The sequence below is a fragment of the Hylobates moloch genome, unplaced genomic scaffold, assembly GCF_009828535.3.
Source record: "Hylobates moloch isolate HMO894 unplaced genomic scaffold, HMol_V3 SCAFFOLD_5, whole genome shotgun sequence".
NCBI lineage: Eukaryota > Metazoa > Chordata > Mammalia > Primates > Hylobatidae > Hylobates > Hylobates moloch.
In genome coordinates, this window is record NW_026652280.1 from 101,717,138 (window position 1) to 101,740,011 (window position 22,874).

Below are 22,874 nucleotides of genomic sequence, written 5' to 3' on the forward strand. Positions count from 1 at the left end.
AGACAGAGCCAGGGAGAATGGGTGCAGGGGAGAGGGAGTCAGTGCTGTAATAAGTCCTGCCAGATCAGATAGCGTTGGCTCTCACCCTTCATGCACCCACACACGCTGTCCCTACGGGGAGAGAGCTCCTTGCCCTCCAAATATGGTGCATTTCTCAGCGGTCAGCTCCACATCTGCAGCAGGGGGGGCTCTGGAAGGTGAGCGGCAAGGGTCCTGGGCTCAGCCCGAGCATGAGGAATTGAGTGTGTGGACACTGGATGGGGTGTGGGAGGAGGACGGTCCCTCTCCAGGCCTTGGAGGGGTGGTTCATGTGGGATGCATTCGGAATCACTGCAGAAAGGGAGATTCAGGGGAGATGCTGGGCAAGAACTTCCAGTAGGGCAGAGAGTCCAATCACCCCAAGAAGGGTTTGTGAAAGCAAGGGAAGGGAAGTTACAGCTCTCCCCTCCACCTGCATGGAGGAGGCAGGACCAAGTAAGTGACCTGTTGGGGAGAGGCTGGTTCTCTCCCTCCCCTCCTGCCCTCCCTGCAGCCCCACTTGAGGTGACTCAGTGCATGTTTGTTGAATTGGACTCAGAGGCCTCTGCCCTGACATTGTCCACAGTGACAGCAAGTGATAGAAAGTGATTTCATGTCGAATTCTTAGGGTAGGAATCTTCCAAACCCATTTTGGAGGTAAGGAAATTAAGGCTCTAACAAGGTAAAGAATGTAACATGCTTAAGGGCAGGTGGCAAGAGGAAGGTAGAGCCTAGAGGTTCTTTCCATAACTGTCCGCCAACCCCAAAGTCCTGTACCTTGACCACTCTGTCCCCCCACCCCACCCCTCAGGACTCACCTCCCAGAATGAGCTCCCACCCTCCCCGCAGTCTCAGTCTGAGTCTCTCCAGTTCTCTCCCAGTGGACAAACCAAGGTGCTGCATCCCAGAGAGGTCTGTCAAGCTGAGAAATGCCAGGGGCTGGTGGATGAGGACAATGGCAAGGAACCGGGCTGCTGGGCTCTTCCCTGACCACCCATATATTAATAAAGTGCGTCGCTCCCTACCATCATCTTCTTTCTCCCAGCTCTGCTTTTATATCAGCAATCTATTAAGCACCTATTTTGTTATTGTCTGTGTTCCCCAAGAGACTGTCATCTCCACGGAGCAGGGACTTTTGTTTTGTTTATGGCTATACCCCCAATGCCTCTAAATATTTATACGAAAAATGAATGCCTGATAGGCCTGCCACTCACTAGTTACGTGACCCTGGGTAAATTACCCATCTCTCTCTCTCTCCCTTTTTTTTTTTTTTTTGAGACAGTGTCTTGCTCTGTTGCCCAGGCTGGAGTGCAGTGGCACAATCTCAGCTCACTGCAACCTCTGTCTCCCAAGTTCAAGCAATTCTCCTGCCTCAGCCTCCTGAGTAGCTGGGATTGCAAGTGCGTGCCAACATGCCCAGCTAATTTTTGTATTTTTAGTAGAGACGGGGTTTCACCATGTTGGCCAGGCTGGTTTCAAACTCCTGACCTCAGGTGATCTGCTCGCCTCGGCCTCCCAAATTGCTGGTATTATAGGTGTGAGCCACCACACCCGGCCTCACCCATCTCTTGATTAACATTTATCAAGCCCTTGCCATGTGCTGGGCACTATTCTATGAACTTTATATGTATTAGCTTATTTAAACCCTACATAAACCTATGAGGTGTTACTATTATCACCCTCCATCACTGACAGATGAGTAAAATGAAGCCCCGAGAGCAGAGGTAGGCTGCTTAAGGGAGGTGGCTGGGGGCAGAGCTGGGATATCATAGGTGGGAATAATTAAGCTCAACCTAGAGCTGAATTAATTGCTGGTGCACTCTGGCCCCCACTTCTGCTGTGTGACTGTCTCTTGTTCTCTGCCCCCTGCTCCCCATACTTCCATTATGAAGCTCATATAAAACAGGGCTATATAGCCCATTATAAAACAGGGCTAATCACAGCTCCTCTTTTCCTTCCCTCCTGTATTGCTCACTCCCCTCCCCAACAGGGCTGAGTCTCCAAGGAGAGGATGGCATAGGCAAGGCTTGGGTGCTGGGGACCAAGGGCGAGGTCAAAGGTGTCACTGGCGCTCTGGCTGCCTGCATGGGCAGGAAGGCTTCTTTGCCGGCCTGGGAGTCAATCTCCTTCCTATTTTCCCTCTCACGCTCTTCTAGGTTTTGGGTTCTCTTCCTATAAAACAGGGAGGAGTTTCGCAGGCTCTGGTGTGAGGGAGAGAATAGAGAAGTTACATGAAAGGATGTCTGTTTCTGGTAATATGGTGTTCTGTGCCCACTTCAGCTAAAAACAACAAAAAATGCTGCATAGAATTAAATCTTTTCAAAGCATTGAAGAGCCCACAAGGCAGTAAGAAATAAGTAGGTCAAAATCTAAGTCAAAGCAGAATCTGTACTGGGGCCCCCGGTGCCCTGAGGTCATTGGCCAAGCCAAGCCGAACCTGAGCTTTGATCTTGATGGTTTGAGGAGTGAGGAAGACAGAAGTGGAAGCCCAGCGCTTACCCCAGGAGGGGACACAAATGGGTGACCCTCCCATGATGCTGAGACCCCGCTACACACTCAAGCTAAAGGCCAGAGGAAATCCCATCCTGCCACCCACAAGACTTCAAGGAAAGTTGTTTTGGTGCTGAGCAGAGCAGGGGAAGAAGGAAAACAGCCCTTAAGGAGCTCCAGCCACGGACCTGCCTTCACGTGACTCTAGCCCAAATTCATTCCCATCACCTGGGGTGGAAGGGCCAGAAAACTCAAGCTTAGACTGTTGGAAGTGCCCCTGGGAGGAACACACCTCCTTCCTGTGCCTCAAAGACATCCCACCCGATGATTCCCGCCCCCCCCACCCCGGGAAGCAAGCAGTTCACAGCCAAAAGCTGGGATCTGGTCAGGCAGGTTCAGACTTCTGTCTGTAAAAGGGAGGCTTAGCCACGTGCTCTCCAAGGTCTCCCCAGAATAGAGATTTGTAGGGGTGCAACCTGAGCGAGGCAGAAGTGTGTCCCCACTTGGTATTCTGGGGGCCTCTGCAGAGTGAAGAGATGGGGCTGTGATGTGATGGATAAGCCAGCCTATCTCCTCCAACTGAGCTGGAAGGACTCGGCAGGAGACTGTCGCCAGTTCCCAACTCTGTGGGAGGGCAGATGGGGAATGAAAGGGGAGTGGTGTCTGAGCCCAGACTGGTGTTTGAAGTGTGCGTGGATAGGTGGGCAGGTGGGGCCTGTAATGGGGCTGCTGAGGGATCCCTGAGGGCATCCTCAGTGTTGACCGACTTGAGTCCCCCATAATTGCTTCCTTCCTTTCTTGGGAGGCTACAAATAGTGACGCCCTGTCTCTAAGCTCCTACAGCTGAAACGCCAGCACCAGTGGTGAGTGCCAGCTGCTTGGGTCCTGCCCTGGGTTGAGTGTCAGGGCAGTTTGGGGGACCCCCAATAGCCGGCCTGACTCCTGACCCAGGGTCTGGCATTGGAAGCAGAGAGATGACCACAGGTGGGCCTGACAGGGGGAGGGAAGTCAGATATAGTGGACGCCGAGGTTTCCTTGCACAGTGAGGGGCTGTCCGGGAAGTTTGAGCTGGGGGGTGTGTAGAACTAAGGTCTGCCTTGGGGTGGGAGCACTGCGCTCAAGGTTCTGGTGTTCCCCTTGGTCAGGCCCCTCACCTGCTCCTTGCCTCCTTGCTTCACCTCTGAGTCTCCTCATTGCCGAGGATCATGGCCCTTTCCTCTCCTGGGAACCTGGACACCTTGCTCTAATCCTGGGGTGTTTACAATGAATTAAATCCGGGCAGTGCTTGGCACTCCCCGCTGCCTTTCCCCTACTTTCCTGCCAGCCACAACCATGCCAGCCATTTGCTCCCAGCAGGGTGCCCAGCAGTGGGCAAATCTTCAGGGAGAGTCTTGGTCCTGGCCGCCCTGTGCTGTAGGACTCTCGTCCCATGGGAGAATCAGGAGTGAGTCACTGGGCTAGCATGGAAAAACTCTTGCCCTCCTGGCCGCCTTCAGGTTTTCCCAGGCTGGAGGCATCATCCCAGAAGGGCGGTGGGAGGGGACAGTGGAAGTGGGGGGAGGTGAGCAATTCCAGGAAGGGCTTCCCCTCCAATAGAACAGGGTATCCCTATACAGAGCCTCCCTGCTCAAAACCCCCAGGGGTCAGGAGGGTAACCTCAGGTGAGGCCAGTCTCAGACTGGTAAACACCCGAACTGGTCAACTCTCAAGAGACCATCCTATTCAGGTTCCTGACTAGGCCAGCGAGGTGGGATGAACCCCACCTTACAGATCAGGCCCCGCCCCTGAGACCCAGAGAGACAAATGACTCACCAGGGTTGCATAGCTGGCGAGAGGCAGAGAGGATCCCACGAGTTTTTCTTCTGGATGCAGCTTCCTTGAGTTCAGGGCAGGAGGCAGGGTGAGGGAAGTGGTGGTGAGGCGAGTGGTGGTGAGGTGGTGGGGGCACCTTCAGACCTGCCCCTCCCTGCTAAGGCCTAGCTTCTCCAAGGGATGAGGGCAGAGAAACACAGGGCCAGGCTCTCCTTGTGCAAGTTACTGCAGGGAGGGAGGCTTCTAGGGCATCTCATGGGCTGGGGCAGACTGGGACCGAGCCACCCCTGGGTGTTGGGGATAAGAAGAGGTGGTAGAGAATCTGAGAGTGTTTAAGGAGCCCCACAGTGGGGTGTGTGGATGGTGGGGTGGGATGCTGTCTCTCTGAGGAGTTTACAGTGATGTTGGGGCAATGAGACCTCTACACAGGGAAATAACAAGAGGACAGCAGGGGGATAAATTAGGAGGGGCTGGTGTGGTCTGGGAGGGCTGCTCAGAGAAGCGGGAGACCGCGGGGCCTGAAGCCTGATGGAGGTTAAGATGGGTCTGGAAACAGTCTCTGAGAAACACAGAGGGCAGAGGTGAGCAGGGGGGGCTGGCCTGGAACTCTGCTGTGAGTCACACCCTTGTTCTGCGACAGTGAGGATGGCCAGGCCTCTGGAGCAGGCAGTAGCTGCCATCGTGTGCACCTTCCAGGAATATGCAGGGCGCTGCGGGGACCAATATAAGCTCTGCCAGGCGGAGCTCAAGGAGCTGCTGCAGAAGGAGCTGGCCACCTGGACCCCGGTGAGCAGTCGGAGTGTCCGTCCCCTCCTTGCCCAGAGGGAGGCACTGCCTACACTCTGCAAAGAGAGACCTGGGGACAAGCAGGAGCACAGGATAGCAAGAGGAGGGGGCTGGATTGTGAGGAGGGAGTGGGAGGGGGAGAACTGACACAGCAGAAACCTCAGCTTCCTCATTTGTAAAATGGGATGACAATCATCCCTGCTGCCTTGCAGAGCTGTTGAGAGGACTGAGCGAGAGCACCATGAAGAATGCCTAACACTTGGTAGGAACTCAGTAGCAAATAGTAGGTGCTTGATTAATAATCTGAGAGGGCAGATTTGGGAGGGGATTGCAACGGGTGCATTATCAGAGCACGGAGGTTGAAGTCGGCCCTCAGAAGGGTGTAGTTTGGGGTGGGGTGGGTCCACTTGGGAGAGGAGGGAGGGAGGTGGCATGTGAGGCTGTTCTGCCCTCCTCATCCTACTCCCCCACCTCTCCCCACCCTTCCCTTGCACAGACTGAGTTTCGGGAGTGTGACTACAACAAATTCATGAGTGTTCTGGACACCAACAAGGACTGCGAGGTGGACTTTGTGGAGTATGTGCGCTCACTTGCCTGCCTCTGTCTCTACTGCCACGAGTACTTCAAGGACTGCCCCTCAGAGCCCCCCTGCTCCCAGTAGCCTCTGCTCCAGGGGGTGCGCTGGCTGTCGGGGGCTGCGCATGTCTCCCACACCCCCTCCTATCCTCTCTCCTGTACCCCTTTCAATCTGGACTTGCCCAGGTCTTCTGTGATCAGTTAACCCATTTTACCTAGGAAGCCCAGAGATGTGAGGGCTCCTTCCTCAGGACGCCCAGCGAATGAGGGGTAGAGCCACTCTGGGCCCCAGCCTGCCTGCTGCACCTCTGTGGCCTCCTTTGTGGATGGGAGGAGGTGGGATCTGCTCTGAGGCCCTCGACGCTCAGCAGAGTGTGCACCAATGAGACCACGATGGGAAAGGGCCTATTTAACTCATAATAAAAAACTGGCGTCAGCTTGGTTTTGTTTGGTTCTTCTCTGAGGATGCGTCTCCTGAGCTCTTTGCTCCTCTCTGGCCTTTTCCACTGCGGGAGGGCAGCTGAGGGCAGGGGCAGGGTGCTCCCCGAGGGAAGTTGCAGACCCTGCAGAAATGCAGTGGCCTCCAGGGTCCAGCAGGAGGGCGTGGGGACAACACAGGGACCCCTGTCCTCCCTTCCTCTCTCTCTTTCTTTGGAATCTTTGAGAGAGGACTGCCTGAGTTTCCCCTGGGACTCAGTGCTCATGGTTGGAGGAGGGTGGGGCTGTGGGTGCAGTGGGGGTGTTTGTTCCCTGCCCCAGGCTGCGAGCGCCCAGAGAGCAGCACTAATGGGATTAGGGTGTCTGAGGTGTTTACTCCCAGCCAGGAAGGGGTGCCCTGTGTGGAGGGGGAAGGGAATAACTTGAGGTAGCCCCTATCCCTGAAGCCGCAGCCCCCTGAGGGCCTTAACCCCCTACTTCTAACCCTCACTGAGTTTGTAGCCCACCCTGAGAGGTTGACCCAAATTATAACTCCCCTATTTCCTGCCATTTCACCTCTAACTCTCCACCGCAACCTGAATTCTTCATTCCTGACACTCATCCCAACTTTAAATGGCCCCTCCTGATACCCTCTCCGAACCCTAGATCTATCCGTGAGCCCCCACACCTCACTGCCACTCCACTCCATCACTACCTCACCCAGGACCTTTCCCACTGATGTTCCTGAGGTGGTCCCAGAGCCTCCTTTGGGTGTGAGCCTGTTCCCCTCCAGATCCCCCAGCCCCAACCCTGAGCCTTACTTGGCATGGCAGACAGTACTGGGCATGGGGATCCCCGCCCCATGTTTTTGTTTTCGAATCTTTATTTTTTAAGAGACAAGGTCCTCTGTGTTGCCCAGGCTGGAGAGCAGTGGCTTGAGCATAGCCAACTGCAGTCTCGAACTCCTGGGCTCAAATGATCCTCCTGTTTCAGCTTCCTGACTAGCTGGGACTACAGGCTATAGCCACGCTGTCCAGCTAATTAAAAAAAATTTTGTTTTTCCTTTTTATAAAGACAGAGGTCTCTCTATGTTGCCTAGGCTGGTCTTGAACTCCTGGCCTCAGGCGGTCCTCCCATCTCCCCCCTAGCTTTTGTGTCACCACATTTCCAGGGCAACCTCCCACCTGTCACCCATCACCCCCTGCATCTCCTTTCCTAGCTCCCCATGGGACTACTCCCTCCCTGTCCTCCATGCTCCAGGCAAAGGCTGCCCCTTCCTCCACCTCTCTAAAACTCAGGCTGAGCTATGTACACTGGGTGGTGCCCATCTCATCCAGTCCCCTGCTGGTAACCGTTAGGGCTTACCCACAACCCACGGGTGCCCACCTGGGAACAAGAGGCTTGGTTCCAAGGCTGGGCTGGTGGAGGGTGCTGTGGCACTTACCACATCAGCCCACAGCAGGAAGGCAGTATCCGCTCTCCCCTGTCCCTTGCTATGGGCAGGGCCTGGCTGGGGTATAAATAGGTCAGACCGCTGGGCCGTCCCCATTCTTCCCCTCTCTACAACCCTCTCTCCTCAGTGCTTCTTCTTTCTTGGTTTGGTGAGTTGTGTTGGCCTGACTGGCATGCAAGGGGTGTCAGAGGCCAGGGCTGGGGCAGGAGAAGGGGATGCTTGTGGGGGCCAGATGTGCTAAAGAGATCCAGATGTGAGATTCTGATGTGGAACTCTGGGTAGAGTGTGTGTGTGGGTGTGCATGTGCGTGGGTGTGCATGGCACACACAAGTGAATGTAAGAAGGAGGAAAAAACAAACAGAAAAGTGAGCAAGTGGCTGGATTTGAGCTCTCCAGGTGCTTCTGAGATGAGGGCTTGCACGTGCTGTTGCTATAGTATGTGTTGGTGTGTATGTGCCCGTGGGTATCTGCACTGGCTCATGTTTGCTGGGTTGTGCACTCGGGAGCAGGAAGCAAAGGAAAGGCAGAAGGCAACTGTGGGCCTTCGTCTGGTGGTGTGCCCCAAGATCCTCTGCCCTGCATGCAGCAGCCCAGCTTGAGAAGGTGCGTGGCCTCTGCACCTTCTCCTCCAACCCTTGCCTCTGCCACTTCACTTTGCCCCTCCCTATGCTGAGTGCTAAGCGGCTGGTTTTTTCCGCTGCAGGCCCCTGGGCAGGCCTCCAGCAGCCGCACCCAGCTCTGGGAGGGAGAAGAATGGCCAGGGCGGGGCCTTTGTGGCTGAGCTGTGGGAGTGGATAGACTGAGCGAGGGGTGGAAAAAATGCTGTTGTTGAGGCGAGGCCTGGGAGGCCCTGGGAGCTTGCTGCCTGAATCTCCAGAGCCTGCTCAGTGGGTCCTGCAAATGTTCGCTGCCCAGAGCATGTGTTCCCCACTGTGCACACCCTCCCTGCCAGGTGCGGGGGCCCACTGCTCTGGGATCCCCCAGGGAGGGAGCAAAGTCTCGCCAAGTGCTCCTGGAGGGATGGGAGTGGAGCCTGGCATTCTGAACACATCTCTGAGGGGTGGGATAAATAAGAGGGTCTCTGTGCCTCCTGCTCCCAGATCCTGACTGCTGTCATGGCGTGCCCTCTGGAGAAGGCCCTGGATGTGATGGTGTCCACCTTCCACAAGTACTCGGGCAAAGAGGGTGACAAGTTCAAGCTCAACAAGTCAGAGCTAAAGGAGCTGCTGACCCGGGAGCTGCCCAGCTTCTTGGGGGTGAGTGGGTAGTGCCTGAGTGTGTTCCCACGTGGGGCATTTCCCACAGAGGAGGGCAGCAGTCTTGCTCTAGAGCATTAGCTACAGAGGGTATCTATCAGTGGGGTGGCTGCCTGGGGTGGAAACACATTGAACACCACCACCCACTGCCTGGCCCCATGCTGAAAGAGGGCTGAGAATGAATGGGTCAGACACTGCCAGGTGCTTTGCACAACTTAACTGAAGGGAAGACTAAACTCAGAGTGCTAAGTAACTTCCCAGGGTGGTCAGTGTACACAACTGCCATCCGGACTGGGACTGTCTGACTCTTGCCATCACTCCAACAGTGGACACTGTTTGACTTTCTATTTGGCTTGTAGATGTGAAGACACAGATGTGGAGATGATCACAGGCCTGCAGACGTTCTCCTCAAACAATAACAATGTATATTTGTATCAAACATAACACAGTTTATATATTGCTTTCAGGACAATTACTGCCTCATGGTATTATTAGGACAACCTTGGGTGAAAATGTAGTGGTCCCGTCATTTTTCCATTGCACCAGGTACTCAGACTTCCTTATCCAAGGAGCACCTTCTCCACCCTAGCTTAGGCTTGCGGGTTCGAGTTCCAAACTGGACCTCCCAAAGGAGCCTCCCTGAACTCTGGTCTGGGAGTAGAAACTGGGTCTGGTCCTGGCTCCACCCACTGGGCTTCTGTTTTCTATCTGTAGCCTCTTCTCCCTCCAGAAAAGGACAGATGAAGCTGCTTTCCAGAAGCTGATGAGCAACTTGGACAGCAACAGGGACAACGAGGTGGACTTCCAAGAGTACTGTGTCTTCCTGTCCTGCATCGCCATGATGTGTAACGAATTCTTTGAAGGCTTCCCAGATAAGCAGCCCAGGAAGAAATGAAAGCTCCTCTGATGTGGCTGGGGGGTCTGCAAGCTGGGGCCTTCCCTGTCGCCAGTGGGCACAGTGCCCCACCCTGGCTCCTTCAGACACGTGCTTGATGCTGAGCAAGTTCAATAAAGATTCTTGGAAGTTTTGAGGCTGATGGTTTGAGAGACTCTGGGGGCGTGGGTTGGGGACTGAGGGATATGTTGTGGGGTGGTGGTGGGGAGAGCTGGGATTTGAGCTAAAGTTTTATGGACAGCAGAGCAGCGAAGTCAGGGGAGGGATGCGGGGTGACTATGAGTGTGTGTGCACAGGCAATAGAGTTCACTCGATGTGGTCAAAGCCGAGAAGGGGACCCCTCACCAACCCCCTGCCAAGGTTTGGAAGGTCCCAGCTGTGGGATCCCAGCCAGCCCACTTACCCCTCCCACCTCTCTCCAACCTTGCCTCTGGCAGGATCTTGAACCGAGACTGGAATTGAAGGTCACATCTGTTCCTGGTTGGGGTCTGGAATGGAGTTTGGGTGTCCTGGGAGTAAGTCGGAGGGAAAAGAATAAGGCTGAGTTGCAGGGAGGAAGTATTTAGGTGAGAGTGGGGTGGGGAGGAGGGCTGGCACTTAGTGCTGATGTTGACAGTCCAGGCCCTGTCCTGCCACCCCCTTCCAGATCATTGGCTTCAAACTGCAGGGATGGATTAATCCTTTCCTGTCCACGGTAGGGTCAGGGAGGGCAATGTGGAGGGAGACCTGGCTGTTTGCAGCAGCATGAGAATATAGGCATTCTCGAATCCACCGTCTCTGCCACAAAGGCCCCTGGATGAGATCTGTTATCAGTCAGGAATCAAGCTCCTTCAGAGAAGGACAGGGGACCTCAGAAGAGATGAGTGGGGGTCAGTGGCTGGGGTGGGAGTGAGGCAAATGGTGGGAAGGTGACCATAGTTTTGGAGACAAAATTCCACATATATGATCTGACAAATGAAATTGAGATTATATCCCCCCCAGAAAATGTGAGGCATGATATTGCTTCCCCTTAGGTAGGTTCAAGGCCAGTGGCTGCAGGGTGCAGTGGTGGGCTGAGGTTAGACTTCAAGGCCATGTCTGGGTGACACAGGGATCTTTAAGGAAGAGGTGCGTGGAGGTCAGGTGCAGAGGCTGGAGGGCTTTGTCCCACTGACCTCCTCTTGAGGTTTCTCTTTCCTCTCTTTTCTCTTTCCTGGGGCTTTTCTCTCAGGTTTCAGAGGAGTGGGGCAGGTGACTCGGATGTTCCCACAGGGTTTGACTACAGAGACTTGGGAGGAATTCCAGTTCAGGAGAAAGTCTGCTGCCTTCCGCTGCCCTCTCCATCCACCCTCCCTGGGAGCGCCCTCTCTGGGGCCTCCACCTACGTCATGCTCTCCTTCAGAGGTGCCTGCTGCATAGCAACCAATCCCTGCTGCCTCTCCAACCTTGCCAGCCGGGGGTGGGGTGGAGTGGGGAGCAGTGGGGAGGACCCCCAGGCTAGGGTGGGACTGCAGCAGTGACAGGTACTACACCCTGAGCCCAGGTCTGTTCTTGGACTGGTGGTAGAATTATGTTGTTCTACTGCGGTAGAACAATGTGTGAGTGTCTCCTGGGATACAGGCAACTCTCCCTGGCCCCTACTCCCTCCTTGACTGCAGCCTGAGCCTGAACCCCCCTCCCCAATCCACAACCTCTACCCCAGTGCTGGGCCTTAGCCCTTCGCTGGGCACCTTTCCTATTCCTGATTCTCAGTCCTCCATGCCAAGAGTCTCTGACGAGCCTTTCCTGTGAAGAGCAGTGAGGCCTAGTAGAAATCGTTCATTTAAAAGCCCTTTAAAAACCTCTGGGTCCATATTCGCTCATGGCCTTGACCATACCCTTCGCAGAAAATATCTGCCTCCACTGATCCCCATCTCAAGGGTTGTCTTCTCTGCTCCTGGAGTGGGTGGCAGGATGGGTGGGAGGGTCCCGATGTGGAGAGCTTCCTAGGACACGGGGAGATGGTGCCCTGTGTTTGGCCCACCCTTCCGAGGTTTTCTTTCCAGGACAGCCTGGTTTCCCTTCTTCGGCTTATTGTTCCATCAGATTTCAGATTTTGAGTTCTGATTTTTGGTCAGAAGAATAAAGTTTCTGGGATTGGGGATGTGTGTGCTATGGGAACTCAGTGTGTCCCCAGCCCTTGTTTGTAAACAAGGAAGGTGAGATTGGCAGAAGGGGTTTCTCCCCAGCTCCATCCCGGGAGGCTCTGACCCAATCACTTCCCATGGGCCCTTTCTCTCCCCTGGTTTCCTAGGGACAGAAAGCAGGGAAATAAAGGCAGAAGGCAGTGACAGGGAGGCTGCGTCTGCTGCTTGGATTCTCTGGGCTCACTCCCACGGTGGTAACTCCTTCCTTCCTATGTCTCTGTTCATCTGATATCTGGTGGGTCACGCTGGATGGTGAGGGTGACAAGTGGTGGTGACCTCCACCAAGGAGGCCTGGACCCACAAGCGGGCATGCACTCAGGGAGGAGAGGGCAGAGCCTTTGGAATTTCTTGAGGAATGGCTCTGGGGTGGAGATGGGGGTCCGGACCAGCCAGGATGCTCCTGCAGGTGCACAGAGGCCCATGCCTTCAACTGTGGTCCCAGCTGATTCTCCTTGAGGTGGGAGAGGCTGAGGTTTTGGGTGGTGGGAGAGGAATGATGGGTCTGGTTCAAGAATGGCAGGGAGGGCTTTGGGCTGGAGGTGAGGACTCTCCACAGATTTAACCTGCAGCCCTCAAGTTCTGTGGGTGTTGCCTCCTTCCTCCCTGAGGGGGAAGTGGTTTTTGAGTCTGAGTCACTTGAGCTCCATCTGTCTCTTCCCTTGGCTGGGGGTGGCTGTGCTATTGGAATCCAGGCCCTTATTCAAGCGTAGCCTCCGGATCCAGGTTTTGGAATGATCCTGGAGATTTCAACAGGCCCCCTGCCCTCCCTGCCCGCTGGCCCATCTGTGTGTGCACTGCTCTGGGCCAGAGTCTGGAGACCAGCTGGGCCAGCTCAGCCACCTCCCTGCTGCTCCTTTTTGAGACCTCATCGCCCAGTTCCAGCCCAGCCCCCTCTCAGCCCAGACTCTCTCTTTGCCCTGTCCCCCACTTTAATAATGGGGCACTCCTCGATAGCAGGTGATTCAGGCACTGGGGGAAAGGCTGGTGACTAAGGTGGGAACTGCCTGTGGAAAACCAGTTCCTAAGCTGGAAGGGGCAGAGAGAAAATCGTGACCCTTGATCTGCTCCACCATCTGCCACCAGGCCTTTTGAGGAGGTCATCTTGTCACCTTTCTGCTTCAGGCCTCCTTTTCAACAACTCCCAAGCAGGAGAGTCTGTGGTCTCCTTTGGGGGCTTGCTGTTCTCCTTGTACCAGCTGCTCCAGAGTTTACTGTGGGCCTCATTGTAACCTGTATTGATATAGATGGGTGCTCTTGTTAGTGGATTTCAGTCTCATCCTGGGTTCCAGTCTCTTGTTCTTTGAGGGAGGGGCCTCAGAGGTAGGCTAGTGCTGCTGGTGGTGACTTCCTGAGGAATGGGATCTTCCCCTCTCCCTCTACAGAGCTGCACACTGTGATGGAGACCCCTCTGGAGAAGGCCCTGACCACTATGGTGACCACGTTTCACAAATATTCTGGGAGAGAGGGTAGCAAACTGACCCTGAGTAGGAAGGAACTCAAGGAGCTGATCAAGAAAGAGCTGTGTCTTGGGGAGGTAGGTGATTGTTCCCTCATCCTCCACCTCAAAGTCTGAGTACTCCCTCTGGGGGACACATACCTATCCTCAGGATCCTCCAACCTAAGCCAGGGGCAGGGTGGCCAAGGGCTATGGACAGAGACAAAGGAAGATGGTGGGGATTTTGGGCCAGCAAAACTCTAGCCCTCTGTGAAGGAGGATGGGTCAGGGTCTCACTGAGAAGGAGGAAGAACTGAGTCTGGAGGGTTTAGAGAAGGAGATTGAGGGGCCTTCGATGGTGGGGCCAGGCTCTTGCAGCAGTGGCAGAACCTGTGCTGGGGTCGTGGGTGGTGAAGAGATGCAGGGTGTCCAGGTCCAGCTGTGTGCAACTCAAGGGTAGGGACTCTGCCTGATTCTTCTCTGTGTGCACAGCATGGCCAGGGCTCTCCAATGGTGCTGGCACTCAAACTGAAAGGTTAACTTGTAAACATAGGGTAACTTGTAACAAAGGTTAACTTGTAAACCAGATGGAGGTGAGTGGCATGATCTTGGCTCACTGCAACCTCCACCTCTCAGGTTCAAGCGATTCTCCTGCCTCAGCCTCTTGAGTGGCTGGGATTACAGGCATGCACCATCACCCCCAGCTAATTTTTGTATTTTTAGTAGAGATGGGGTTTCACCATGTTGGTCAGGCTGGTCTTGAACACCTGACCTCGTGATCCATCTGCCTCGGACTCCCAAAGTGTTGGGATTACAGGCATGAGCCACTGTGCCTGGCCAAGGATAAATATTTTTGAGACAGAGTCTCACTCTGTCACTCAGGTTAGAGTGCAGTGGTGCGATCACGGCTCACTGTAGCCTTGAACTTTCAGGCTCAAGCGATCCTCTTACCTCAGCCTCCTGAGAAGCTAGGACTACAAGCGAGTGCCACTACGCTTAGATAGTTTTTAAGATTTTTTGTAGCGATGGGATCTCACTATTTTACCCAGGCTGTTCTTGAACTCCTGGCCTCAAATGATTCTATCGCCTTGGCCTCCCAAAGTGCTGAAATTATAGGCATGAGCCACTGTGCCTAGTCTTATTATTTTTACAGTTAAAAAAAAAATCGATGCTCAAATACATCAAATAACTTGCCTAAGGACATCCCGCTAGTGGGAGGCTGAGCTGGAGTTCTGGGCCAGGCCTGTGAGTCATCCTCCCTGTTTCCTTTAAAATTTATGCTGGATGCCTCTCCATCTATCACACCTTGAGCCCTGGTAGGCCCTCCCAGAAAGAAGGTCCACAGTGTGCCACATGGGCAAGGGACCGAAGCAGGTATGGGCGTCCCCAGGCTGCCTGCATCCTGGAGTTAATGAGGGCAGAGGGAAGGGCCACAGGTCCAGCAGGGGTTAATTACAGAGGGAGAGACGCCCAGGGGAGGGCCTGGCAATAACAGGAGCCCAGGCTGGGGACTAGGATCACGTCACAGACAAACAGTTTCCATCTTTGTAAGTCCCAATGTCTCCTGTGAAAACCTGTAGCTGACGGCAATGATGAGGTGACATCAGGATCTGCTTGTCTATATTTTCTTCCTGTTCCACCCAAAGGACCCTGACTCCATCGTCCTAGTGGAGCCAGGCTGAGACATCAGGGAACCAAACAAGAGTGCACAACCGGGCTCCAGGCAGGCCTCTTGCACAGCTCTCCTAGCAGGGGAGGGATGCAGTGGCTTCACAGCCCCAGTGCACTGCTCTCATTGAGAGACATTTTGTCCGGGCTCATTCTTACGTAGTCCTTAGAATGGGGAGAGAGTCACTCAGAGACTTTGGATAATGCTCAATGCCACATAATCAGCAAGGTGTTTTTCCTTTTTTTTTCTTTTTTCTTTTTTTGAGAAGGAGTTTCATTCTTGTTGCCCAGGCTGGAGCCCAATGGCATGATCTTGCTCACTGCAACCTCCGCCTCTCAAGTTCAAGCGATTCTCCTGCCTCAGCCTTCCAAATAGCTGAGATTACAGGGATGCACCACCATGCCTGGCTAATTTCATATTTTCAGTAGAGACAGGGTTTTACCATGTTGGTCAGGCTGGTCTCGAACTCCTGATGTCAGGTGATCCACCCACCTCGGCCTCCCAAATGCTAGGATTACAGGTGTGAGCCACCATGCCTGACCCAGCAAGCTGTTTTTATCAGGTGTTGGTATAAAACCTAGATGATTTTTTCTTTGGCTGGGGGACCGTATTGCAGGGAAGGCAGGCTAGGCTAACATTCCTGCTATCATTTATTCCCATTCTGGAGTCAGGTCCCTGACCCCCTACCTCGTGCCAGGCCCTTCCCTAGGTGTGGGCAGTGGGCAGACTCTGGGGGTTGAGATGCCGACAGTGTCGCTGACTCTTCTGGGGCTCACCCTGAAGTTTCGGGGTGGGGATGACACCATGCAGTGGTGCGAGGGCAGGGCTGGGAGCGGGATCTGAGCTGTCCCTCCACCTGGGTCTGCAAAGAAGATGAAGGAGAGCAGCATCGATGACTTGATGAAGAGCCTGGACAGGAACAGTGACCAGGAGATCGACTTCAAGGAGTACTCGGTGTTCCTGACCACGCTGTGCATGGCCTACAACGACTTCTTTCTAGAGCACAACAAGTGACCGGGGCTGCCCTCCACCCTCACCCTCCACCCCTTGCTGCTGACCTCAGCTGCTCCTCTCACGGACCCTCTTTGGCCCCCTGCCCTCCTCTCCCTCCCAGATGGACCCTTCCATGGGAGGAAATAAAGTTTCCATCGCAGGTGCTGGGAGTCTGGTTTTGAAGCTGTCTTGTCCACCTTGGCCTGGGGAGAGGGGAGCACAGGAGGGGTCTCTCCTTGAGTGGGTTGAGACAGCCTCTGCCTCTGGGAGTGAGGGTCCTGGGCTCCCACTGCATTCCTCTCCTTCTTTGGTGTGGACGTCATTGGTTTTGTCATGGCTTAGTTTTGCCTGCCTGGAAAATGGGGAAGTCAGGCCAGGCGGGAACTCTGCAAGGATGCAGAGGAAGCTAAGAGGGAAAGTTGCTTTGAGAGGAGGACACTGGGAGGGGTTGGGAGTGGCTCCTGAGGGCAGTGATAGGCAGGCAGACCTGACTTGTCCATAGGTCACTGGAGGCCACCTTGGCAGCACCTGTAGGAAGGGCATGTCTGGCCTCCACACCAGCCCCCTCCCTCTTCTCCATTTCCCCTTCAATAGCACCTCTCTCATCATCTATGGGGGACAATGCTTTCTTCTCTCCCTGCCTCCTCCCTCAAAATCTTTTCTCAGGGTAGGGTCTGAAAGGGCCTTCACTCCCCCGTAAATAACGAACGGTGCTTACAGGGCTGGGCTCCCACGTGCATGCACATTAACACGAAAGGTGCTGTAGTGAATGGAATTTGGGGCAGTGAGGGGAAGGCGTGGAGGTGCTGGTAGGAACTTGTTGCTGGTGGGGGATGGGTGCCGTAGATATCGTTTAGACCACTGGCTACTCCCCCTATCTCCTCTGGGGTGACCCTGAGTATCCTCTGTGGGACACCGGCATCCTGTGAGGTGCCCTCCTTGCCCACATTGACGCTGCGCTGGCTCCAGGGTCACATTCACGGTCTGGCAGAGGAAGCAGGGGTGACCGCCGCCGTCCTCCTCCTGCTCCCCTTGCCGAGTTACGAGTCACGAAGAGCAAACTGAGCAAACTCAGCTGCGCAGATGAGGGGAGACTCGTTGTCATCAGGCGTGCAGTGGGCTCTGCTGGGCTCCCCCATCCCGTCCTAACCCGGAACAGCCCCGGGCAGGAGGCGTGGAAAGTCGAGGGGGTAAACCGCGAATGTGCGTTGTGTAAGCCATGGCGCAGGGTGGGGCGCGGGCGGGACTTGGGCGGGTGGGGTGGGCTTGGCCGAGCCGGCCTCCCGGGCACCGACCGCTATAAGGCCAGCCGGACTGCGACACAGCCCATCCCCTCGACCGCCCGCGTCGCACTTGGCCGCCTCCCTACCGGTGAGTTCTCTCCAGGAGCCCTGGGTACTTTCCAGAGCTAGCCGCCCTCACGCTGGGGGTCCAGCCATCCCCTGCCCAGTCTGGCCGCTGGATCCAGACTGGGGCCGTCTGTGGCGCTCCCCCGCTAGAGGGATAGTCAGGAGCAGCAATGCTGTGCCAGGCAGGCCTTGGGCTAAGGGATCCCAATGGGGTGTGCTCTTTTGGGGTGCGGAAGGGAGTGCCCTGGGTGTGTCATTGCCACCATGTGTGGCCTTGTGAGGCTGTGCTTAAGCTGCTTTTGCAGCCTCCATTCCCCTCCCCTGCCCAGCCATACTCCCCAACTTCTGGATCCCCTGAAGGACAGTTCTCAGCTGCGCCCAAAGCTACTGTTCCTATATGCTTCTTAGAATCCTTAAGCCACCTCTCTTGCCTTGGCCCTAGTCTGCTCTCTCCTTCCCCTTCAAGCCCTGGGCTGTCTCCTGATGCCATTGTGTGTGGCCTGAGACTGGGTGGTTCCAAAGGAGTCGGGGCTAGTGCAGGCAGCATTATTGGGGTGTGTGGGTGAGAAGTCCTTGCTCCCATGGCACTGACCAGGCCCTCTGCTGCCAGCTCCAAGCCCAGCCCTCAGCCATGGCATGCCCCCTGGATCAGGCCATTGGCCTCCTTGTGGCCATCTTCCACAAGTACTCCGGCAGGGAGGGTGACAAGCACACCCTGAGCAAGAAGGAGCTGAAGGAGCTGATCCAGAAGGAGCTCACCATTGGCTCGGTGAGTGGCCTCCTCCCCAGGACCCCTTTTCCCACCCTTGTCCTTTGGAAGCAGGATTAGGGGAGAGAGAGGTGCCAGGTGCATCTGACTCACATTTACTCACATTCTGAGGCCCTGGTCCACATGTCTTACTAAGCTGTAGACCCACTCTCCCAGCGGGTAGGGGATGCTCCCAGCCTGATATCCATCTCTCCAAATGAGGACCAGTAACGGAGGAGTAGCTGAGGAGAAGTAATGCCAAAGTGAAACCCAAGGTGGACATGGGTCCTTGGTGATGAGGGAGCACAGAGCCACTTGCAGAGAGGGTTGCCTGGGAGGGGGAAGGGGAAGAATCCAGGGTTGCCATCACCACTGAGTCTGGATTTCGCATTCTAACACATTAGAAGCTGCAGGATGCCGAAATTGCAAGGCTGATGGAAGACTTGGACCGGAACAAGGACCAGGAGGTGAACTTCCAGGAGTATGTCACCTTCCTGGGGGCCTTGGCTTTGATCTACAATGAAGCCCTCAAGGGCTGAAAATAAATAGGGAAAATGGAGACACCCTCTGGGGGTCCTCTCTGAGTCAAATCCAGTGGTGGGTAATTGTACAATAAATTTTTTTCGGTCAAATTTACCCTTGCGTCCTGGCTTCCGAATGATTTCTCTTCCTCCTTAGCTTAGTGGGGCACCAGCCATCGGAAGATTTGCTCACGGTCAACCTCTGAAAATGACTCATTGACTCACCAGGCCAGAGGACCCACTCTGACGAGGCTGCCTCTAGCACATAAGGTGCCTTCATGTGAATGAGGAGAGATGCCCCTCTTGGCAACACCATCCTAAGGAAAGGCTCAAGTGGTTTCCAGTAGAGAGAGTCCTGGGATGAGCTTGGAGATGGAAACGGTCCCTGGGCCGGGATGTGATGGGGTTTGGGGGCCTGGAAGTGGGGCAGAGATAGTCCCAGAGGCTCCCAGATGTGTTTTGCTCTGGGTGCGGCAAGAGGGGCCCTGGGGTGGGGCAAGTCCCCTTTCTCACCACAGCGCAGGGGGCAGATAGGGCACATCTGAGGTGCCTGAGGCTTGGCTCAGGGAGTTTCCCAGATCAGTGAGGATGCTGTGTGACTGTCTACTGCGGCTGCCCAGGTCCCAGGTGGAGTGGGGGAGGCACACTCTAGGAGTGTGTCCCTGCATTCAGGGATGAGGGCTTTTTGTTGGAACGGTGGTCTGAGGAGCTGGCAGCTGCATCAACACGTGAACCACAGGGTGCTCAGTAATGGGGCGGGGTGTCCCTGCAGCCTCAGCATAATGACTCACCCGGCACTTCCACGAGATCCCAGCCTGGATCTCAGCCCCCATCAGAGAAGATGACTAATTGAATTATTGTCCATCATCCGGATTAGTGTTTTCAGGCAGGAGGGAAGAGGATAAGGCTATTTCCGGGTGATGCCACATCATTCAGCCTCTCTAGGCCTAGTCCGAGCTGGGCAAGTTCACCTCTAGCTTCTGGGGAAGAGATCTTGACTTTAGATGGAGACCACATCCTTCTTTCCCTCTCACCTCACCACTTCCCTTGGGGGTCCAACTTTGTGGAATTAAGTTGTCTTCCGTCTCCACCGGGTGGGGATTGGTGAACAGCTGGGAGCCGCACCTTCTTGGAGCCCCTCCTTATCTATTGCCTCCCCTGCCCTGCAGGGAGAAGTCGCGCTGTTGGTTGCAAGGGACCGGGGGCCGAATTCCCTCTCTGCACAGCCGTGCCCAAGCCTTGGCTCTATTCAGCTCCCTCTGGAAAAGTACGCGCTCCCCAACCCCTCCCGCGCCCCTCTAGGTTCCCGCCCTACGCCCCTTTCCTCCCCCTTTCTTCCAGTCCCTCGCCGCCCGCCTTCCAGTGGCTGACAACTTGGGGTTCGGAGCGAGCGCCCTCCTGTGGGCAGAGAGCAGGGCGCTGCGGGGACAGTCGGGTTGGTTTTCTTGAGCCTCTGGCAGGGGCCCGCCCTGGGGCTGTGGCCTGGCAGTCAGGGAGTCCTTAGGAAGAGGAAGACAGAATAGGGCGCCCCGGGAATGTCAGGGTAGGGGGATCCTTTAGCTCCTGGCAATCAGCCCTAGAATTAAGCAACTCAGCTTCACAATCGGCACACCTACCATAAGCAAGTCCACGAGGGAAAGGCGGTCCCTTTGTAAAGACAAATGGAATCTGAATCCTGTGCCTCCCCTCCCCAACCTGCAGGGCTAGAAGACCTTCGTACAAATCAATGCTGCCTGAGGAGAGGGAAGAGGAGTTTCAGTGACAGGAAGCCCGCTGCTGCGGAGAGGGGATGCTCAGGCAAGGCCGTCTGCCCGGCGTTCCTGGGGAGCTCTGGTGGGTGGGCAGGCCACCGGTGCAGGAGAATCAACACAGGTGCACGGTCCACCTGCTAAGTAAACAGGCGTGTCCTTTCGTTTCTGCTTCTCCACAGTGGTGGAGGGGAAAAGGAACAGGAATTTCAAGAATAAAACAAAAAACAAAACAAACAGCAAATCTTTAGGGGTATAATTTTTAAGGTGTGTGTTTTTTTTTTTTTTCTCCCAGGGTAGGGGAGGGAAGCAGCATTTACAATGGAATATGGTAGGTGCAGCAGTCAAATGGTGGAATTGGGTGTGGAGAGGTGCACAGACTGGACATTTTATTGCTCCAACCAATTTAGAGTTGGAATTGAATCCTTTCAGCTCACTGTTGAGTATGGTGTGGGCTTACAGGATGGGGAAAAGTTAGGATGTGAGCTGAGGGCTTCATGAGAGGTCATTTTGCTTCTCTGAAGGTTGAGCAGTGGGAGTGGCTCTAGTCTCTCCACTTCCTTCAGTTGAGGTCCTTCCATTACTGACATTAATACTACAATCTAATCACCCTAACACTGGTGAAGCTGCAACAGCAGCACCACAGACCATCTCTGTAAACTGGGGCGGGCCCCAGGTAAGGGGGTTTAGGACTGAGTCACAGGAAGTAGCTCTCTGTTTTTTGCCAAGCAAATAGGAAATTGTCAAGAATAATGCCACCACCTTTGTATAGGACCACATTTGTATAGCAACTTCATTTTTGTGAGGCACCTATCATAGCCATTGCCTCTTGTCATCTTAGAAGATTTATGTGTAGTATGTATTATTTTAAGTTTTTAGAGACTGTCTCTCTCTGTTGCCCAGGATAGAGTGCAGTGACACTATCATAGCTCACTGCAGCCTCCAACTCCTGGGCTCAAGTGACCTCTCTCCTCAGCCTCCCAAGTAGCTAGGACTACAGCTACATGTACAGCTACACCAACATGTCTGGCTAATTTATTTTTTGTAGAGATGAGGTGTTGCTGTTTTGCTCAAGCTGGGCTTGAATTCCTGACCTCAAGTGATCCTCCCCACTTGGCCTCCCAAAGTGCTGGGATTAAGGTGTGAGCCATGTGAGCCACTGTGCTCAGCCTGTGTGGTATATATGATTAACCCCACTGGACAAGTGAGAAGAGTGAGCTACAGGGAAGCCATTGCCTCTAACCAGGTCAGACTGTAAGTTAAGAGGGAGCTGCGAGCAGAACTGAGTTCTCTTGATTCCAGGCCAGCTCATTAGTGCCTGTCTCATGACATTCTTTGACCATTTTTTTCCTTATCTTTGTCTCTTAAATGTTTTAATTAGATATTGGGAATATATAAAACGGTGTATAGACTAAATCTAAGATACAAGAACAATGACACAAAATCCACCCAGTATAACAAGTGAACATTACCATCACCTTCTAATTCCCTAACTTGTCTTCCCCATCTCATTTTCTTCCCTCTCAGTGGGACTGCTATCTGGTAATACTATTTGTCATTTCCTTTCTTAATAATTTTTACTACATGTATTTTCATCTCTAAACGATATATGGGTTTACATTATTGTGAGTTTTATGTAAATGGAATAATACCATGTGCATTCTTTTGTTATTGGCTGTTTTTCACTCAACGTTATGTTTGAGATTTATCCAAGTTGCTCTAGTTTGCTAGTTTTCACTGCTAGGTAAGAGTTCATCATATGACTATAACATTATTTATTCTGGCTATTGCTAATTATCATTTTGGGTTATTTCTATTTTCCCCATTACAAACAGTGCTTCTGTGACCATTCCTGTAGATATCTCCTAGGATATGTGCCAGAGTTGCTGGAGGTTTGTACCTATGAGTGGAATTGCTGGTGTGTAGAGTACTCACACTTTCATTTCTACTAGAAAATGCCACCTTGTTTTTCAAGGTTATTGTACTAATTTGCACTCATACCAGCTTTGCATATTCCATTTATTCCATATCCTTATTTTTTGTTGGGCTAAGTTTTTTTGGTGCCTAGTATGAAATGTTAACTGATTTTTAAAATTTGTATTTCCAGGATTACTGATGATTCTGAGCATGTTTTCTTTTCTTTTCTTCTTTTTTTTTTTTTAGTAGAGACAGGGCTTCACCGTCTTAGCCAGCATGGCCTCAATCTCGTGACCTCATGATCCACGTCCTCCCAAAGTGCTGGGATTACAGGCGTGAGCCACTGTGCCTGGCCAAGCACCTTTTCTTATGTTTATTGGCCATAAGTTTCTCTTGCTGTGAAGTTTCTGGTCAAGATTTTTGCTCTTGTCCTTATATATGTTGCAAATGTCATCTAGTTTGTGGCTTGTTTTTGCACTCTCTTTAAGGATTGAAAATTAAGAAGGTATTAATTTACTTTTTTCTTTTTCTTTCTTTTTTTTTTTTGAGACAGGGTCTTGCTCTGTTGCCCAGGCTGGAGTGCAGTGGTGCAATCTTGGCTCACTGCAACCTCCACCTCCCAGGGT

General features: G+C 53.7%; 4 protein-coding genes and 1 long non-coding RNA gene across 7 annotated transcripts; 4 read left to right on the forward strand and 1 right to left on the reverse strand.

Annotated features, from left to right (window-relative positions):
- Positions 1-1,667: 1,667 nt before the first annotated feature.
- On the reverse strand, positions 1,668-7,711 carry LOC116469396 (uncharacterized). The gene is made up of 3 exons (XR_004248259.1): positions 7,544-7,711; positions 4,321-5,030; positions 1,668-2,190 (listed from the first exon to the last, which is right to left on the reverse strand). It is a non-coding gene; the product is annotated as an uncharacterized LOC116469396 (long non-coding RNA).
- On the forward strand, positions 4,178-6,120 carry S100A3 (S100 calcium binding protein A3). The gene is made up of 3 exons (XM_032154564.2): positions 4,178-4,255; positions 4,961-5,106; positions 5,603-6,120. The coding sequence occupies exons 2-3, from the start codon at positions 4,966-4,968 to the stop codon at positions 5,765-5,767; spliced, it is 306 nt and encodes a 101-aa protein (XP_032010455.1). The 5' UTR covers positions 4,178-4,255; positions 4,961-4,965; the 3' UTR covers positions 5,768-6,120.
- S100A4 (S100 calcium binding protein A4) lies at positions 7,647-9,837 on the forward strand. Of its 2 annotated transcripts, none has more exons than XM_032154562.2 (3): positions 7,647-7,700; positions 8,653-8,808; positions 9,539-9,837. In XM_032154562.2, the coding sequence occupies exons 2-3, from the start codon at positions 8,668-8,670 to the stop codon at positions 9,701-9,703; spliced, it is 306 nt and encodes a 101-aa protein (XP_032010453.1). In that variant the 5' UTR covers positions 7,647-7,700; positions 8,653-8,667; the 3' UTR covers positions 9,704-9,837. The 2 variants fall into 2 exon arrangements, with proteins under 2 accessions (XP_032010453.1, XP_032010454.1); XM_032154563.2 differs by lacking the exon at positions 7,647-7,700 and adding an exon at positions 8,076-8,155.
- A 2,181-nt stretch (positions 9,838-12,018) lies between these two features.
- On the forward strand, positions 12,019-16,135 carry S100A5 (S100 calcium binding protein A5). Of its 2 annotated transcripts, none has more exons than XM_032154566.2 (3): positions 12,019-12,062; positions 13,251-13,402; positions 15,846-16,135. In XM_032154566.2, the coding sequence occupies exons 2-3, from the start codon at positions 13,265-13,267 to the stop codon at positions 15,984-15,986; spliced, it is 279 nt and encodes a 92-aa protein (XP_032010457.1). In that variant the 5' UTR covers positions 12,019-12,062; positions 13,251-13,264; the 3' UTR covers positions 15,987-16,135. The 2 variants fall into 2 exon arrangements, with proteins under 2 accessions (XP_032010457.1, XP_058295875.1); XM_058439892.1 differs by lacking the exon at positions 12,019-12,062 and adding an exon at positions 12,514-12,825.
- A 955-nt stretch (positions 16,136-17,090) lies between these two features.
- Positions 17,091-18,698, forward strand: S100A6 (S100 calcium binding protein A6). Its single transcript, XM_032154567.2, has 3 exons — positions 17,091-17,336; positions 17,925-18,083; positions 18,467-18,698. Exons 2-3 carry the CDS (start codon positions 17,946-17,948, stop codon positions 18,599-18,601), a joined length of 273 nt encoding a protein of 90 aa, XP_032010458.1. The 5' UTR covers positions 17,091-17,336; positions 17,925-17,945; the 3' UTR covers positions 18,602-18,698.
- Positions 18,699-22,874: the final 4,176 nt, after the last annotated feature.

Bases quoted from the DNA above. Each gene is read 5' to 3' on its own strand.
- S100A3 (XM_032154564.2), top strand. From the start codon at position 4,966: ATGGCCAGGCCTCTGGAGCAGGCAGTAGCTGCCATCGTGTGCACCTTC. The intron at 5,107-5,602 runs GTGAGCAGTCGG...TCCCTTGCACAG, and splicing joins AGCTGGCCACCTGGACCCCG to ACTGAGTTTCGGGAGTGTGA.
- S100A4 (XM_032154562.2), top strand. From the start codon at position 8,668: ATGGCGTGCCCTCTGGAGAAGGCCCTGGATGTGATGGTGTCCACCTTC. The intron at 8,809-9,538 runs GTGAGTGGGTAG...TTCTCCCTCCAG, and splicing joins AGCTGCCCAGCTTCTTGGGG to AAAAGGACAGATGAAGCTGC.
- S100A6 (XM_032154567.2), top strand. From the start codon at position 17,946: ATGGCATGCCCCCTGGATCAGGCCATTGGCCTCCTTGTGGCCATCTTC. The intron at 18,084-18,466 runs GTGAGTGGCCTC...CTAACACATTAG, and splicing joins AGGAGCTCACCATTGGCTCG to AAGCTGCAGGATGCCGAAAT.
- S100A5 (XM_058439892.1), top strand. From the start codon at position 12,600: ATGATCCTGGAGATTTCAACAGGCCCCCTGCCCTCCCTGCCCGCTGGC. The intron at 12,826-13,250 runs GTGATTCAGGCA...CTCCCTCTACAG, and splicing joins GGGGCACTCCTCGATAGCAG to AGCTGCACACTGTGATGGAG. The intron at 13,403-15,845 runs GTAGGTGATTGT...TCTGCAAAGAAG, and splicing joins AAGAGCTGTGTCTTGGGGAG to ATGAAGGAGAGCAGCATCGA.